The sequence below is a fragment of the Coregonus lavaretus genome (assembly GCF_964263955.1).
Source record: "Coregonus lavaretus genome assembly, contig: HAP1_SCAFFOLD_8126, whole genome shotgun sequence".
NCBI classification, from domain to species: domain Eukaryota; kingdom Metazoa; phylum Chordata; class Actinopteri; order Salmoniformes; family Salmonidae; genus Coregonus; species Coregonus lavaretus.
Window position 1 is genome coordinate 1 of NW_028157719.1, and position 19,985 is coordinate 19,985.

Genomic DNA, 19,985 nt, shown 5'->3' on the forward strand with positions numbered 1-19,985 from the left:
GGTGTGTTGGGTCATTGTCCTGTTGAAAAACAAATGATAGTCCCACTAAGCCCAAACCAGATGGGATGGCGTATCGCTGCAGAATGCTGTGGTAGCCATGCTGGTTAAGTGTGCCTTGAATTCTAAATAAATCACAGACAGTGTCACCAGCAAAGCACCCCCACACCATAACACCTCCTCCTCCATGCTTTATGGTGGGAAATACACATGCGGAGATAATCCGTTCACCCACACCGTGCCTCACAATGCCACGGCGGTTGGAACCAAAAATCTCAAATTTGGACTCCAGACCAAAGGACAGATTTCCACCAGTCTAATGTCCATTGCTCGTGTTTGTTGGCCCAAGCAGGTCTGTTCTTCTTATTGGTGTCCTTTAGTAGTGGTTTCTTTGCAGCAATCCGACCATGAAGGCCTGATTCACACAGTCTCCTCTGAACAGTTGATGTTGAGATGTGTCTGTTACTTGAAGCATTTATTTGGGCTGCAATTTCTGAGGCTGGTAACTCTAATGAACTTATCCTCTGCAGCTGAAGTAACTCTGGGTCTTCCATTCCTGTGGCGGTCCTCATGATAGCCAGTTTCATCATAGCGCTTGATGGTTTTTGCAACTGTACTTGAAGAAACTTTCAAGGTTCTTGAAATGTTCCGTATTGACTGACCTTAATGTCTTAAAGTAATGATGGACTGTCGTTTCTCTTTGCTTATTTGAGCTGTTCTTGCCACAAATAGGGCTATCTTCTGTATACCACACACACATACACACCTTGTCACAACACAACTGATTGGCTCAAACGCATTAAGAAGGAAAGAAATTCCACAAATTAACTTTTAAGAAGGCACACCTGTTAATTGAAATGCATTCCAGGTGACTAACTCCTGGAGCTGGTTGAGAGAATGCCAAGAGTGTGCAAATGTGTCATCAAGGCAAAGGGTGGCTACTTTGAAGAATCTCAAATTTAAAATATATTTTGATTTGTTTAACACTTTTTTGGTTACTACATGATTCTATATGTATTATTTCATAGTTTTGATATCTTCACTATTATTCTACAATGTAGAAAATAGTAAAAATAAAGAAAAACCCTTGAATGAGTAGGTGTTCTAAAACTTTTGACCGGTAGTGTTTATCCTTGCCATTCATAAATCATAAATCATACAATGTAGTTATATGTTCATGGTATCACATCCAGACAAGTAAACTAAAGATCTCGTTTGTATTTTTGATATGAAGTCCATCAGGACTTGTCAGACAGTGACGTTAAAGTGAGGGACTCGTCAGTAGCCTACCAAATTGCATCCTTAAGAGAGCTGTTCATTTGGTTCCCTAATTTGCATACTACTGGTAGGCATTTTGGTGATCTGCAGATAAATTACGAAAACATTTGCTGAAGATTGTGAATTGTCACACCCTGATCTGTTTCACCTGTCTTTGTGATTGTCTCCACCCCCTCCAGGTGTCGCCCATCTTCCCCATTATCCCCAGGGTATTTATACCTGTGTTCTCTGTTTGTCTGTTGACAGTTCGTTTTGTTTCGTCAAGCCTACCAGTGGTTTTCCACTTGCTCCTGTCTTTCTCAAGTTCCTGTTTTCTGGTTTTGACCATTCTGCCTGCCCTGAACCTGAGCCTGCCTGCCGTTCTGTACCTTGTCCCACCACCCTGGATAATTGACCTCTGCCTGCCCTGACCCTGAGACTGCCTGCCGTTCTGTACCTTTTGGACTCTGATCTGGATTACTGACCTCTGCCTGCCCTTGACCTGTCGTTTGCCTTCCCCCTGTTTTTGTAATAAACGTTTGTTACTTCGACACTATCTGCATCTGGGTCTTCTCCTGAAATGTGATAGTGAATCCTCCTCACTGCAGGAACAATAGGTAGGTTAGTGGAGAAAGAGTCTCACTCTGGTCCAAAATATGATTAAAGAAAACAGATTGAATCATTTTAAAAGCTATTGATACTTATATGGTATTTTTATATGGTATTTTCAAAGATACTGATATAGGTCTATTGATTTAATCAAAGTGTTGACAATGGGGTAGACAACTGCTCCTTTCTGTGTAGCAAAGCCCATGTTTAACACCTGCTTCATTCTTCAATCATACCTTTATTACAGATAGCTGAGAGAATACCTCTTAAAAGGAAGCTCGAAGCCTGTGGAAGTCAGCAGACTCTTACAGGATTCTTTAAAGGCTCAGTGAAGGCAACATTACGTTTTTCCTGTGTTTTATATCATATTGTACAACAGCTGATGAAACTAACACTGTAAAATCCTATATATTTTTTAATATCAGTGTTATTTCCTGACAGTTGCTGGTTGAAAATACAATCTAGCATTAGAATGTACCAGAGGCCACTAAAATAGAGCTTGTTCGGCAAAAATAATCTTAACACCGACCCATCCCCCCCAGACCTGGGGAGCATGGCTGGGTACTTTGTCTATTTGGCTGGCTACTCCATGTGCTTGTGGAAAACACTGTGTGTGTGTGTGGGGTGTTAGGATGATGGATGGATGAAGGGTGAAGGATATGATTAATGGTATTCTCTCTCTCTCCGTTTGTCTCTGTCTCTGTCTTCCTTTATCTCTCTCTATGTCTGCCTCTCTGCCTCTCCGTTTCTCTCTCTCTCTCTCTCTCTCTCTCTCTCTCTCTCTCTCTCTCTCTCTCTCTCTCTCTCTCCCTCAGTCTCTCTCTCTCCCTCAGTCTCTCTCTTTCCCTCAGTCTCTCTCTTTCCCTCATTCTCTCTCTTTCCCTCAGTCTCTCTCTCTCCCCCTATTTCTCTATCCCTTGCTTCTTGCTGTGGTTGACAGTAGCTCATGAGAACTCTCTCAGCAGCCTCCGCTGCTTGGCAGACTCATAACCAGTCCTTTGAGTTCCATACACCTCAGACAAGGAGGGGAAACTATTTACCCTCATCTCCTCCCGTACTGCGCACCTTGCTGTAAATTCCTAGTGTGGGGGATAATGACGGCCCATAGGGACCAGACCTGGCAACCCGTAGCTTATCTGGCAACCGGTGGCATTCTCACACCAGGGCAGCAACTGTGGAACTTGGCGGCGGTTCTTCCGCCCCCTCACACAATTTATTAACCCAACTTTCACAGGTACAGTTCATCAAGTGAGAGAAACCAGAGAGTGGAAAGATTGCGACTAGGTCCAAGATCTAGCTATGAAAGGTTCTCTCTGTTGTCTGTAACAGGTGAGACTTTTTCACCTCATCTCCTCCACCCTCTTTCTTTCTCTCCTCCTTTTTTCCCCTCACTGATCTGTCCGTTTCCTAAGCAACACAAAACCCCCACAGACTTACTAGAGCACTCCTCCACACCACACAGAACCATTAATAGGGGCACTAGACACCCACTCCTATACCACAGATAGAACTAGATACGTGTCCAGTACTAGATACCTACTCCTATACCACAGATAGAACTAGATACGTGTCCAGTACTAGATACCCATTCCTATACCACAGATAGAACTAGATACGTGTCCAGTACTAGATACCCACTCCTATACCACAGATAGAACTAGATACGTGTCCAGTACTAGATACCCACTCCTATACCACAGATAGAACTAGATACGTGTCCAGTACTAGATACCCACTCCTATACCACAGATAGAACTAGATACATGTCCAGTACTAGATACCCACTCCTATACCACAGATAGAACTAGATACATGTCCAGTACTAGATACTACACAGTCCTCCTCAGTCATTCTGAAGCATGTGCAGCTTCTAGCCTAAATATAGCCTCTCTGTCAATCTATACTGGATCCTACTGAGCGTGGAAAACCCACACTCAATAGGATATTAATTAAGTCCTATTAATACAGTGGACTGACTGGTAGGCGGTAGGAGGTCTGCACTGTGCCCAGTGTGTTCTGTATACTGTAATGAAACACCACACACACACACACATACACACACACACACACACACACACACACACACTGTTCCCAGGCATTTTATACTGTAATAATACTGTCAGTGTGCTCCAGTCATGCCAGGATTCCAAGGGAGAGACAGAGAGACAGAGTCAGGATTGGGCATTAGGGTTGGCAGCCAACAGGGCGAGACAGTAGGCTAGGCAGAGGGCAGCAAGCTGGCATAGAGAGTAGTTAGGTCAGCACTATGACTTTGGATGTATTCAAGTGTGTGTGTTTGAGAGAGAGAGAAAAGTGTGTGTGTGTGTGTGTGTGTCTGTGTGCATGCGTGAGAGAGAGAGAAATATGTGAAAGAGATGTGTGTTTATACTGTAAGTTTATGTGGGTGTATACGTTTTGTGTGTGTACATGTATGTACGTACGTGTGTGTGTGTGTGTGTGTGTATGTGTGTGATACCATGTCTCACCTGGAAGCGGTGGAAGTCGGCAGGTTTGAAGTCGTTGGGGGAGCAGCCGCACCAGTCCACTATGTGTTTGTACTGACACTTACAGCCCAGCTTCCTGTTCCAGTTAGTGATGCGCAGGTTGTTGTCCACCATGCTCTCACAGTGAGCACTGTTCTCCAGCACCGTATGGAAGAACGACTGAGAGAGAGAGAGAGAAGAAAAGAGAGAGTGGGCGTCAGAATCTATAACTTCACCTTCCTGCACTGAAGTGTAGTGTAGGTGGAAGAGAAGAGAATGAAGGATGACGTGGACATCTGTAACACTTAACCACAAACATCTCCAGTTTTTCATCTATTTAACTTTCAAAACATCTCCTCCAAGCCCTTACGCAGTGTCCTTAGGACTGGTGTGTGTAAGTGTGTGTGTTTACCTCAGCGAGCAGAAGTATATAGGTGTGTGTGTGTGTGTTCTTACCTCAGCGGGCAGCAGTGTGTAGGTGTGTGTGTGTGTGTTTACCTCAGCGAGCAGAAGTATATAGGTGTGTGTGTGTGTGTTTACCTCAGTGAGCAGAAGTATATAGGTGTGTGTGTGTGTGTGTTCTTACCTCAGCGGGCAGCAGTGTGTAGGTATAGAAGCGCTTCATGTTGATGACCAGGTCGTCTTGGGATTTTATAACGTACTCCACGAACGCACGATTGAGCAGGAACCAATCAGAGCCGCCGTCCACAGAAATGCCTTCTGGGATTTTACGGTCGCCCAGTCGCCACATGTGGGTATCACACTCGAAGAAAAGCCGGTCCAGACCTTGTTTGCGGATAAACCTGGTTGACCAAAAACACACAACCATGGTTAAACCTATAGCAACCACAAACACACAAACACACAACCATGGTTAAACCTATAGCAACCACAAACACACAACCATGGTTAAACCTATAGCAACCACAAACACACAACCATGGTTAAACCTATAGCGACCACAAACACACAACCATGGTTAAACCTATAGCGACCACAAACACACAACCATGGTTAAACCTATAGCGACCACAAACACACAACCATGGTTAAACCTATAGCAACCACAAACACACAACCATGGTTAAACCTATAGCAACCACAAACACACAACCATGGTTAAACCTATAGCGACCACAAACACACAACCATGGTTAAACCTATAGCGACCACAAACACACAACCATGGTTAAACCTATAGCAACCACAAACACACAACCATGGTTAAACCTATAGCAACCACAAACACACAACCATAGTTAAACCTATAGCAACCACAAACACACAACCATAGTTAAACCTATAGCAACCACAAACACACGAACACACAACCATGGTTAAGTTTGTTTCTTTTACACACAACCACTAACTTATATAAACTTATGTTACACTCAACTATACAATCACTTATATAAACATATTTTTGCTTTATTTGTCCTTTATTTAACCAGATGGTCTCTTGAGGAACCTCTTTTTCCAGAGACTGGGAGAAAGCAAGGTCAAAAAAGCCTTGTATGGCAACATAGTCCATCTCTCACAGCTGCCGTATTCAAAAATGCATACAAACTGAACAAAACATCTCTGTGGTGACATGTTTATAAACATTTACAAACTTTTTAAAGTTCCATATAGCCTAGTGGTTAGTATATGTTCTGCTTGGAAAACATGTATGTTCGATGTTCACCAATTTCCCTTTCCAGTAGACACTCAGGATCCTCTCCCAGTAGCATTGAGAGAGCATAGAGAGAGAGTCACATCCTATATATGTTTCCCTCAAACACTAACAATGTGTGACTCATGTGAAAGCACCAAGTGTTGCAGTAGGTGTCAAATTCAGGTCAAACAGACAACTGTTTCACTCAGTCCTTGAAGGTATTAAAGCCAGCTGCTATCCAAACAGAAACAAAGTTGTATAACCTATACACACCTCCAACAGCTACATAGGAACAACCTTCATTAATCCACTATCCATCCTATCTCATGCCAGTAGTGGTTTTATTCAGTCAAGCCCGTCTAACCCCTGGCACACACACACACACACACACACACACACACACACACACACACACACACACACACACGCACACACACACACACACACACACACACACACACACACACACACACACACACACACACACACAATGGCACAGCACGACAGGCAGCCAGACTGTGATTGGTGTCAGTGTGTGTGTGTGTGAGTACCAGTGATTGGCATGTCATTAAGTAGCGTGATATGGCATGGAGCGGGTTGGGGACAGGGCTGGCAGGCAGCACCTCGCCACGGCAACAAGGGAAGGTTAATTAATAAAGCTACAGATGGAGCCTAATTGGATTATGACTCAGTCACCGAGCTGGGGCAAGGAGGGTGTGTGTGTGTGTGTGTGTGTGTGTGTGTGTGTGTGTGTGTGTGTGTGTGTGTGTGTGTGTGTGTGTGTGACAGTGGAGGCTCCTCAGAGGAGGAAAGAGAGGACCATCCTCCTCAGTGAATTTCATAAAAATACAAATAGTGAAACATTAAAAGTGATCCTTTTTAGATAAAACTATACTAAATATATTCACGACACCAAATAATTTATTAAAACACACTGTTTTCACAAGCGAAGGGAAAAGGTGAGAAGATGAGAGCGTGTAGATACGAGAAGGAAGTGATCATGCTGTTTGTATGTGGCTGCTACGAAAGTGAACCGATTCTGTTTGTATGTGGCTGCTATGAAAGTGAACCGATTCTGTTTAAAAACGTTACCTGAATTTGTCCAATAGAAACTCTCGTTTGCAACTGTTGGACTAATGATTACACCCTAGATCAGCTAGATGCAGGCAAGAGTATGCAAGGCGGTATTGAATGTGTCACTGTCTGTCGCCTTGATTACTCAAACTTCTCTCTCGACCTGTGCACCTACGTTGCAAACTTTCATTCATAGGCTAGGTTGTAGCAACCTCATGATGGGTATAGGGACAATTCGAGTATCATGTAGTAACCTAAACCTATTGCTGTTACATTGAACTGGGTGAGTGGAATATGAATGACAGTCATCCAATATGCTGTAATAGAAATAAGGCCATGCTCATGAAAAAAAGAATCGTTCTCCCTCATCTTAAACGGCACCGTCCGCCACTGGTGTGTGAGAATGAGAATAAAAATGAGTGAACATGTTTTAATGTGTCTGTATCATGCTAGTGTGTGTGTGTGTGTGTGTGTGTGTGTGTGTGTGTGTGTGTGTGTGTGTGTGTGTGTGTGTGTGTGTGTGCACCTGTATGTGGGTGTGTATTTTTCAGTGTGTGTTCGTGTTAGATCTCACCTGGCGTTGTCTCTGCCGTGGGACTTGATGAAGTTCATGTCTCTGTACTTGGACAGGAAGGCCACCAGCTGGCTGTTGGTCCTGTTAACAACAACCAGGAAGAGATCATTAGAAACCAACCAATCAGTGGAAACGACAGCCAGGAAGTTCATAATTACCAACCAATCAAAGAGAGAGAGGTAGAAACCATATGCCATATGAAAGGGCAATAGAACAGCTTTTCTCGGTTATCACTTTTCAAGGGTTGTCAAGGATACAAAGATATATTTGTTAAAGGGATAGTTCCTTATAAAAATCTAAGTATGCCAGCCATTTTCTTGGACTCTCACTCATACAACCGCCACTCACTTTTATGCTCAGTTTGATTTTGGGGTGAACTATTGCTTTAACAGAACATTTGATCATTTATTATTTAACTATACACTATCACTAGGGGCCAGGGTTTTCCAGGTCAGTTGGTCAGGAAAACTACTGACCCTAAGTAGTAAGACAGTAAACATAACATCCATGTAGCAGTTGGCTCAATAACCAACCCCACAGGCACTATACAATACAGTAGTCCAGTTGAGTCAAACCCTTTCTAGGTAGCCCATCCAGGCTAAAGGCTTCTCCTCTGCAGTGCAAGACATCATTGCCACAGTAAAGGTATTCTCAACAATACAGATATCTGCATGGTGTAAAGCAGGGTAGGGGGTAGGCTGTCTGGACCTTTAGATGACAGCTCAGTTTTCCTTTCTAAAAGAGCCTAAACTCTCCTAACAAAGCTGGGCTAGCGCAGGCTAAAGGAACGCATATTAATGCCATTTACTGATGAAGGAGCAATTTCACAGCCCCAAGGCTTTACTTAGCAGATGTAGTGGGACACACACACACACGCACACAAACACAGACAACACACACACAGAGCACAGCACAGCGGGGGAAATCGAGGTCACAGCATAAATTTGCCAGAGTTGTGTCATTGTGCCTGAGTGGTCCCCAGTCTGTCCAGTGGGTCTGGTTGGTTTGCTGACTGACTGTCTACCCAAGGGTGCCCTCTCGTCTCTCTGTCACTATGTGTCTGGCTGGATGGCATTCACACACACTGCCACCCAAGCCAGTACCACAGAATCACCAGCCAAGCCCATATCATAGTCTTTAGTAAAGAAGCTGGATAGTCTTTAGTAAAGCAACTAGATAGTCTTTAGTAAAGCAGCTGGATATTCTTTGGTGAAGCAGCTGGATAGTTTTTAGTAAAGCAGCTGGATAGTATTTAGTAAAGCAGCTGGATATTCTTTAGTAAAGCAGCTGGATAGTCTTTAGTAAAGCAGCTGGATAGTCTTTAGTAAAGCAGCTGGATATTCTTTAGTAAAGCAGCTGGATAGTCTTTGGTGAAGCAGCTGGATAGTTTTTAGTAAAGCAGCTGGATAGTATTTAGTAAAGCAGCTGGATATTCTTTAGTAAAGCAGCTGGATAGTCTTTGGTGAAGCAGCTGGATAGTTTTTAGTAAAGCAGCTGGATAGTCTTTAGTAAAGCAGCTGGATATTCTTTAGTGAAAGCTATATAGTATTTAGTAAAGCAGCTGGATAGTCTTTATTAAAGCAGCTGGATAGTATTTATTAAAGCAGCTGGATAGTATTTACTAAAGTAGCTGGATAGTCTTCAGTAAAGCAGCTGGATAGTCTTTAGTAAAGCGGCTGGATAGTCTTTAGTGAAGCAGCTGGATAGTCTTTAGAGAAGCAGCTGGATAGTCTTTATTAAAGCAGCTGGATGGTCTTCAGTAAAGCAGCTGGATAGTCTTTAGTAAAGCGGCTGGATAGTCTTTAGTGAAGCAGCTGGATAGTCTTTAGAGAAGCAGCTGGGTAGTCTTTATTGAAGCAGCTGGATAGTCTTTATTAAAGCAGCTGGATAGTCTTTATTGAAGCAGCTGGATAGTCTTTAGTGAAGCAGCTGGATAGTCTTTAGTAAAGCAGCGGGATAGTCTTTAGTGAAGCAGCTGGATAGTCTTTATTAAAGCAGCTGGATAGTCTTTATTAAAGCAGGAGGTTAGAAAAGAGGATAGAAGCAAGACAACACAGCCTGTCTTGAAGAAGAGAAAAGCCTGGAAAGAGATCCTCGCTCTGGGACAAAACAACCATGTAACCCATCCCTCCCTCCTCCATCCCTCCATTGCAGCCCACCGGGCAGACACACAGACACCACCGCTGGGACGAGGGGGAGAGGGTATTTGGGCTGGGCCTTTCAGGCTCATCCATGTGGACGGGAGGACATCATCAGAGAATTAGACAGGGAATAATGCCTGTCTCTCTCCTCCAGCCTACTGATGGCACCAGCACCAAGCATAACCCTGCATTCCTTATACTGTAGCAGTGGAGGCTGTGGCCATAGGGTGGATCATAGGAATAATGCCTGTCTCTCTCAGTAGCACCGGACCTAACCCTGCATTCCTTATAGCATTGGTGCTGTATGGCTGTAGCATACTGTAGGGACTGTCCCTTCATTCCTTATACAGTATCAGTGGAGAAGATGACCATAGGGTGGATCATAGCCTGGTTATTCTTTTAGTGTGGTACTATGACTCTAGCATACCCTGGTTATTCTTTTAGTGAGGTACTATGACTGTAGCATAGACTGGTTGGCTTCATTCTACACTCGCATGACAGTTGAATTGAACTGAATTGAAGAGGGCTGTGCAAGGCAAGTATAGTTTGTCACAGAGCTTTCTTCTTCCTTCTTTTTTGATTGTATCACTATACGGCCTTGTAGATGAGCGGGAGTGGATTGAGGGAGTGGACTGATGATCAGTGTGTTGTGGGTTAAAGTATGTAAATATTGTCTAAATGAAGAAACTTGAGTCAAATCCAAGAAGTGGTCCAAAAAATCATTTGCAATGCAAATATATTACTGTATGCTATGCCAACATGTAACCTCCCCTCTCTTTCCCCTTCTCTTATTCACTCTCTTCTTTCTCTTCTATCACTCCCTCTCCCTCCATCTCTCTTCAGATGGGCCTATAAAAACCTCCAGTGTCAGCCCATTCCTCCACCACATCACCGCCATGCAAATGAAGAGAAGAAGAGGAAACAGACAGGAAAAAAGAAACAGCTCATCAGCACACCACAAACACATTCACTCACACAGTGACAGACGCAAGCGTACACCCACATTATGCAAACACAGGCATACACAAAGGCATTATGCACACACACACACACACACACACGGGCGCACATAGACAGACAGACAGACAAAAAGACAGACAGATACTATCACTTTTATAATGGAGCATCAAAATCAGAACTATTCTCCCCGTTCTCACACTATCCCATAATATCTAAGACAAGCACATATCCACATGCCAACAGACTAAAAGTACGCTCTTTCGGAAACATAAATATGTCCCTGAACATTTCCCTGACAGGGTGAATGAAGACAGGGTGTCTCCTGAGCCTGTGTATATAAACCAAACACACGTGTTGGACTATGAAACAACACACTTTCTTTATACCTTCCATCTTAGCTCCAGGTGTTGGACACACAAGGTCCAGTTTCCTTTTTCACAATGGCGATTTCAGCTACTGGTGGCCATCTGGGGCAAGTACAGTGGCAAGAAAAAGTATGTGAACCCTTTGGAATTACCTGGATTTCTGCATTAATTGGTCATAAAATGTGATCTGATCTTCATCTAAGTCACAACAATCGACAAACACAATGTGCTTAAACTAATAACACACAAATTATTCTATTTTCCTTGTCTATATTGAATACATCATTTAAACATTCACAGTGTAGGTTGGAAAAAGTATGTGAACCCCTAGGCTAATGGCTTCTCCAAAAGCGAAATGGCTTCTCCAGCTAACCTGGAGTCCAATCAATGAGACGAGATTGGAGATGTTGGTTAGAGCTGCCCTGCCCTATAAAAAACACTCACAAAATTTTTGTTTGCTATTCACAAGAAGCATTGCCTGATGTGAACCATGCCTTGAACAAAACAGATCTCAGAAGACCTAAGATTAAGAATTGTTGACTTGCTGGAAAGGGTTACAAAAGTATATCTAAAAGTATTGATGTTCATCAGTCCACGGTAAGACAAATTGTCTATAAATGGAGAAAGTTCAGCACTGTTGCTACTCTCCCTAGGATTGACCGTCATCAACGGAAAAAAGTTTATCAAGACATTTTGCAGGGGAATGTAAGGCTATCTGTCCACCAATTGAAGCTCAACAGAAGTTGGGTGATGCAACAGGACAATGACCCAAAACACAGAAGTAAATCAACAACAGAATGGCTTCAACAGAAGAAAATACGCCTTCTGGAGTGGCCCAGTCAGAGTCCTGACCTCAACCCGATTGAGATGCTGTGGCATGACCTCAAGAGAGCGGTTCACACCAGACATGCCAAGAATATTGCTGAACTGAAACAGTTTTGTAAAGTGGAATGGACCAAAATTCCTCCTGACCGTTGTGCAGGTCTGAGCCGCAACTACAGAAAACATTTGGTTGAAGTTATTGCTGCCAAAGGAGGGTCAACCATTTGTTAAATCCAAGGGTTCACATACTTTTCCCACCCTGCACTGTGAATGTTTACACAGTGTGTTCAATAAAGACATGAAAACGTATGATTGTTTGTGTGTTATTAGTTTAAGCAGACTGTGTCTGTCTATTGTGGTGACTTAGATGAAGATCAGATCACATTTTATGACCAATTTATGCAGAAATCCAGGTAATTCCAAAGGGTTCACATACATTTTCTTGCCACTGTATGTGATAGAAGTCTATGAGGGACTAATGTGTGGATCCACATCACAAACCTACCAGCAGACCCTGAGGCCCTACAGGTTCACAAGGGTGTGTACGTGTGGCACTCAGCCCTCGGTGGAATGAGTCAGACACATTTTAAACTCTTCCTCTTCTCTCCGCCTCCAGCGTTCCAACTACCTCCACAGACAGGTGCAGGCCCTGGCCTCCCAGTACCTCAACGTGAGGGTGACCCCCTGGAGGATGGCTACCATCTGGGGCGGTGCCAAACACACACAAACACACACACACTAACCACCTGTTGGGAAGTCAATACATATTGACCAAGGGGCAATTAACATGTAATCAGTTCACCATGTAACCTATTCAACTGAGTAAGTAAGCCAGGACAGGGATTGGAATTCGGGGGGAACAAATGTGTAATCACCTTAAGAAGAACCGGAGATCTACTGTAATTGATCTATTTAAGTTTTTTAGCTAGGGTCTTTGTTGTAAGTCTGCAGTGATTGTATAGTGATTGTGACTGTATGGATTCCTCGAGGACCTATGGGGTTATATAGCCGTGTGTGTCTACTGTCTGATAGCCATTCAGACTTTTAGTACTGTTTGCATCTCTTCATAATGGCTCATTTTAAAGAGTGTATAAACTGTACATTATAATTACACAACAAAGGACTATCAGTAGAATCTCTCAATATTTTTTATCCATATGACCAAACTGGTGTTCAAAGTGTTCAGAGTAATTTCATGTCAGGTCAAACAGAGAAGTGAGCAAGTGAAGTAGTATTTCCTCTCTGTCTGACTCCTGGCCACTCACCCCTAAACAGCTTGACTGTTTCGAAGGAGAAGAGGCACAAGACGTTCCAGTAAAACCAATTGCTGTCAACACAGCTGCTGCTACTTCCGTACTTAAATATATACAGTGCATTCGGAAAGTATTCAGACCCCTTCCCTTTTTCCACTTTGTTACGTTACAGCCTTATTCTAAAATTTATTAAATAACAAAGTGTCCTCATCAATCTACACATGATACCCCATAATGACAAAGTGAAAACAGGTTTGTAGAAATGCTTGCTAATTTATTACAAATAAAAAACAGAAATACCTTATTTACATAAGAATTCAGACCCTTTGCTATGAGACTTGATATTGAGCTCAGGTGCATCCTGTTTCCATTGATCATCCTTGAAATGTTTCTACAACTTGATTGGAGTCCACCTGTTGTAAATTCAATTGATTGTACATGATTTGGAAAGACACACACCTGTCTATATAAGGTCCCACAGTTGACAATGCATGTCAGAGCAAAAACCAAGCCATGAAAGGAATTGTCCGTAGAGTTCCGAGACAGGATTGTGTCGAGGCACAGATCTGGGGAAGGGTACCAAAACATTTCTGCAGCATTGAAGGTCCCCAAAAACACAGTGGCCTCCATCATTCTTAAATGGAAGAAGTTTGGAACCACCAAGATTCTTCCTAAAGCTGGCCGCCCGGCGAAACTGAGCAATCGGAGGAGAAGGGCCTTGGTCAGGGAGGTGACCAATAACCCAATGGTCACTCTGACAGAGCTCTAGAGTTCCTCTGTGGATATGGGAGAACCTTCTAGAAGGGCAACCATCTCTGCAGCATTCCACCAATCAGGCCTTTATGGTAGAGTGGCCAGACAGAAGCCACTCCTCAGTAAAAGGCACATGACAGCCCGCTTGGAGTTTGCCAAAAGGCACCTAAAGGACTCTCAGACCATGAGAAACAAGATTCTCTGGTCTGATGAAACCAAGATTGAACTCTTTGGCCTGAATGCCAAGCGTCACATCTGGAGGAAAACCGGCACCATCCCTACGATGAACCATGATGGTGCCAGCATCATGCTGTGGGGATGTTTTTCAGTGGCAGGGACTTGGAGACTAGTCAGGATCGAGGGAAAGATGAAGTGCTCAGGACCTCAGACTGGGCCGAAGCAGGAGTGGCTTCAGGACAAGTCTCTGAATGTTCTTGAGTGGCCCAGCCAGAGCCCGGACTTGAACCCAATCTAACATCTCTGGAGATACCTGAAAATAGCTGTGCAGCGACACTCCCCATCCAACCTTTGCAGAGAAGAATGGGAAAAACTCCCCAAATACAGGTGTGTCAAGCTTGTAGTGTCATACCCAAGAAGACTCGAGGCTGTAATCGCTACCAAAGGTTCTTCAACAAAGTACTGAGTAAAGGGTCTGAATACTTATGTAAATGTGAAATTTAAGTTGTTTATTTTTAATACATTTGCAAAAATTTCTAAAAACCTGTTTTTGCTTTTTCATTATGGGGTATTGTATGTAGATTGATCAGGGAAATAGAATAAGGCTGTAACGTAACAAAATGTGGAAAAAGTCAAGGGGTCTGAATAATTTCCCAATGCACAGTAGGTCAACTATCTGGAAAACCTTGCCCCTCCACCCAAGTCACGTGGGATCCTGACGTTAATTAAGAAGTCCCAGCTCCAGTCGGTCATGGTGATCAGGTCGGACATACTGCTAGCCTCTACCCCCCTGTCACCTCCACCCCAGTCACCTGATGGGGTAGTCTGCAGCGCTGAGGTTGATGAAGAAGTCCCAGCTCCAGTCGGTCATGGTGATGAGGTCTGCCATGCTACGGAGGTACATTGTGAGCAGGCTGGCACCGCCCCAGATGGTAGCCATCCTCCAGGGCGTCACCCTCACGTTGGGGTACTGGGAGGCCAGGGCCTGCACCTGTCTGTGGAGGTAATTGGAACGCTGGAGGGGGAGAGAAGAGGAAGAGTTTAAAACATGTGTCAAACTCATTCCACGGAGGGCTGAGTGTCTGCAGGTTTTTGCTCCACCCTTGGACTTGATTGATGAATTAAGGTCACTGATTAGTAAGGAACTCCCCTCACCTGGTTATGTAGGTCTTACTTGAAAGGAAAATCAAAAAACCAGTAGACACTAGGCCCTCCATGTAATGAGTTTGACACCCCTGGTTTAAGACAATATCCTACGTATAGGATAAGGGTATAGACCAGGGCTCTCCAACCCTGTTCCTGGAGAGCTACCGTCCTGTAGGTTTTCACTCCAACCCCAATCTAGCACACCTGATTCCAGGGCCGGTCCTTGACGTCTATGATTGGTGATCCGGACCGGACCAAAAACCAAAGTCTGTGGATGTGGAAATCAAGGATGGTCCGGAAGACGTCGGCGTCGGTCTATGCTTACTGAGGTGTAGCCACAGTGTTGTCTGAAATTGCATTTCATGAATGCCCATCTATGTGGTAAGCCTACCGTTTGTAAAACACCAAAAAACGTTGTCCGGACAGGACCAAAAAAAGATGTCCAAAAGACGTCGGCTCGTGCTTACTGGGGTGTAGCCTACGACATCAGCCAACAATGGAATTTTATGAATGCCCATCCATTTGGTAGGCCACCATTTGTAAAACAGGCCATTGCATTGGCTTTATTAGTCCTGATTCCTGTGACTAATCAATTTGGCTATTTAAGCTCTGAATATCAGCTAGTAGCTTCCCAACTTTATCAGGAGTTATCACGAGCCTATTTGCAATGCGTTTACACAGCGGGAAATGGAGAAGTATTTTTTTCTGCTATGATCAGCTTGTCAAAAATTGACGGATACAAACTTGAAACCACTGATCATGACAACGGGGTGAAACTCCTGGACAACAGTTGTGATTGTCCATTTCATATTGTCCATCTTACTTTGACCTGTCCTGTTTTTAGGATATGTTGTTTGTTAACATGACAGCGCTTTTTTTATTTGATTGAGCGCCATTTAGGTTAGGCTATTTGATCGGAGAAACATGATGTAAAATGAGCTGTCATGCATGATGTAAAAAGTGTCAGTTTCATTACATTGTCATACATTTTATCTCCAGCCTGTAGGCTATAGAAGGCCACATTCTCTTTCTACCATATTCTATATCTGCTACATGATTTATGTTAGATAATTGTTTTGACGGAACGTTGTTGGAGCGCTGCAGAGATGCGTCTCTCCAACAGCACGCTGGAGAGGCGCAGTGGGAATGGACAAGCAAAATATTTTGCTCCCCTTCCTGTGACAAAGTGGCCGCTGCTTATCAAAGGGCGGCATCAGCGCTCACCTAAAAAGCCCATATGCCACTGGTTGAGAGAAATTGTCACTGTTTTTTGTGAGGTTTTATGTGTGAGTCTTGGTCAGTTTATGTGTGAGTCTTGGTCAGTTTAGCTCAGAAACTGCAGCCCTTGTCAATCTGCTGTCATAGGAGGCCGCCTAATCCTGCCGTGCCTGATTCTATTAATTAGCTGCTTGAAAAGCTGAACCAGGTTAGTTACAACTGGGGTTGGAGTAAAAACCTACAGGAGGGTGGCTCTCCAGGAACAGGGTTGGAGAGCCCTGGTCTCGGGTAAATGCCACCATTAGTCTCTCCTCTGGGTTATCAGTTGATAGAGCTAAGGGAATGGTTGTATTTAAAAAACAATTGATTTACGCAGGCAATCTTCTAATGTTAGGTGCCTGCACTGGCCTACAGTATGTAAATGTACTGGAAGTAGTAGAGGCAGTGGTGGTATTTAGTCTAAGGTGGATTGTACTGGTTTACAGGACCTTGTCTACATTGATGAGTAAAAGTACTTCACAGTAGTGCAAGGGCAGGCAGTTTATTGTGATTTTAAAGTGATTTATGGTGGGTTATAAAGGGTGTATCATACCTGGTCTACATGTACAGTGAGGGAAAAAAGTATTTGATCCCCTGCTGATTTTGTACGTTTGCCCACTGACAAAGACATGATCAGTCTATAATTTTAATGGTAGGTTTATTTGAACATTGAGAGACAGAATAACAACAAAAAAATCCAGAAAAACGTATGTCAAAAATGTTATAAATTGATTTGCATTTTAATGAGAGAAATAAGTATTTGACCCCTCTGCAAAACATGACTTAGTACTTAGTACTGGCAATCACAGAGGTCAGACATTTCTTGTAGTTGGCCACCAGGTTTGCACACATCTCAGGAGGGATTTTGTTCCACTGCTCTTTGCAGATCTTCTCCAAGTCATTAAGGTTTCGAGGCTGACGTTTGGCAACTCGAACCTTCAGCTCCCTCCACAGATTTTCTATGGGATTAAGGTCTGGAGACTGGCTAGGCCTCTCCAGGACCTTAATGTGCTTCTTCTTGAGCCACTCCTTTGTTGCCTTGGCCGTGTGTTTTGGGTCATTGTCATGCTCGAATACCCATCCACGACCCATTTTCAATGCTGTGGCTGAGGGAAGGAGGTTCTCACCCAAGATTTGACGGTACATGGCCCCGTCCATCGTCCCTTTGATGCAGTGAAGTTGTTCTGTCCCCTTAGCAGAAAAACACCCCCAAAGCATAATGTTTCCACCTACATGTTTGACGGTGGGGATGGTGTTCTTGGGGTCATAGGTAGCATTCCTCCTCCTCCAAACACGGCGAGTTGAGTTGATGCCAAAGAGCTCCATTTTGGTCTCATCTGACCACAACACTTTCACCCAGTTCTCCTCTGAATCATTCAGATGTTCATTGGCAAACTTCAGACGGGCCTGTATATGTGCTTTCTTGAGCAGGGGGACCTTGCGGGCGCTGCAGGATTTCAGTCCTTCACGGCGTAGTGTGTTACCAATTGTTTTCTTGGTGACTATGGTCCCAGCTGCCTTGAGATCATTGACAAGATCCTCCCGTGTAGTTCTGGGCTGATTCCTCACCTTTCTTCCATTTGCGAATAATCGCACCAACTGTTGTCACCTTCTCACCAAGCTGCTTGGCGATGGTCTTGTAGCCCATTCCAGCCTTGTGTAGGTCTACAATCTTGTCCCTGACATCCTTGGAGAGCTCTTTGGTCTTTGCCATGGTGGAGAGTTTGGAATCTGATTGATTGCTCCTGTGGACAGGTGTCTTTTATACAGGTAACAAACTGAGATTAGGAGCACTCCCTTTAAGAGTGTGTTCCTAATCTCAGCTCGTTACCTGTATAAAAGACATCTGGGAGCCAGAAATCTTTCTGATTGAGAGGGGGTGAAATACTTATTTCCCTCATTTAAAATTCAAATCAATTTATAACATTTTTGACATGCGTTTTTCTGGAGTTTTTTGTTGTTATTCTGTCTCTCACTGTTTAAAAAACCTACCATTAAAATTATAGACTGATCATTTCTTTGTCAGTGGGCAAACGTACAAAATAAGCAGGGGATCAAATACTTTTTTCCCTCACTGTATATAGTAGTAGTAGTGTGAGGTGATAGATGGTAGTCTATAGTCTTACCTGGTCTATATGTATATAGTAGTAGTGTGAGGTGGTAGATGGTAGTCTATAGTCTTACCTGGTCTATATGTATATAGTAGTAGTGTGAGGTGGTAGATGGTAGTCTATAGTCTGGTCTATATGTATATAGTAGTAGTGTGAGGTGGTAGATTTACATTTACATTTTTTTTTTTACATTTGGTAGATGGTAGTCTATAGTCTTACCTGGTCTATATGTATATAGTAGTAGTGTGAGGTGTGGTAGATGGTAGTCTATAGTCTGGTCTATATGTATATAGTAGTAGTGTGAGGTGGTAGATGGTAGCCTATAGTCTTACCTGGTCTATATGTATATAGTAGTAGTGTGAGGTGGTAGCTGGTAGTCTATAGTCTTACCTGGTCTATATGTATATAGTAGTAGTGTGAGGTGGTAGATGGTAGCCTATAGTCTTACCTGGTCTATATGTATATAGTAGTAGTGTGAGGTGGTAGATGGTAGCCTATAGTCTTACCTGGTCTATATGTATATAGTAGTAGTGTGAGGTGGTAGATGGTAGTCTATAGTCTGGTCTATATGTATATAGTAGTAGTGTGAGGTGGTAGATGGTAGCCTATAGTCTTACCTGGTCTATATGTATATAGTAGTAGTGTGAGGTGGTAGATGGTAGTCTATAGTCTGGTCTATATGTATATAGTAGTAGTGTGAGGTGGAAGATGGTAGTCTATAGTCTTACCTGGTCTATATGTATATAGTAGTAGTGTGAGGTGGTAGATGGTAGTCTATAGTCTGGTCTATATGTATATAGTAGTAGTGTGAGGTGGTAGCTGGTAGTCTATAGTCTGGTCTATATGTATATAGTAGTAGTGTGAGGTGGTAGATGGTAGTCTATAGTCTTACCTGGTCTATATGTATATAGTAGTAGTGTGAGGTGGTAGATGGTAGCCTATAGTCTTACCTGGTCTATATGTATATAGTAGTAGTGTGAGGTGGTAGATGGTAGCCTATAGTCTTACCTGGTCTATATGTATATAGTAGTAGTGTGAGGTGGTAGATGGTAGTCTATAGTCTTACCTGGTCTATATGTATATAGTAGTAGTGTGAGGTGGTAGCTGGTAGCCTATAGTCTTACCTGGTCTATATGTATATAGTAGTAGTGTGAGGTGGTAGATGGTAGTCTATAGTCTGGTCTATATGTATATAGTAGTAGTGTGAGGTGGTAGCTGGTAGTCTATAGTCTGGTCTATATGTATATAGTAGTAGTGTGAGGTGGTAGATGGTAGCCTATAGTCTTACCTGGTCTATATGTATATAGTAGTAGTGTGAGGTGGTAGATGGTAGTCTATAGTCTTACCTGGTC

The 19,985-nt window shown here is 43.3% G+C and overlaps 1 protein-coding gene across 1 annotated transcript; it reads right to left on the reverse strand.

Moving 5' to 3' along the window:
• Nucleotides 1-4,349: 4,349 nt before the first annotated feature.
• On the reverse strand, nucleotides 4,350-18,900 carry LOC311124998 (xylosyltransferase 1-like; the record flags this gene model as incomplete). Its single annotated transcript, XM_084199086.1, has 5 exons — nucleotides 4,350-4,526; nucleotides 4,933-5,149; nucleotides 7,649-7,729; nucleotides 14,932-15,134; nucleotides 18,853-18,900. Coding segments are annotated over 5 exons (726 nt in total), but the record flags the coding sequence as incomplete, so codon positions are not given.
• Between the last annotated feature and the right edge of the window lie 1,085 nt (nucleotides 18,901-19,985).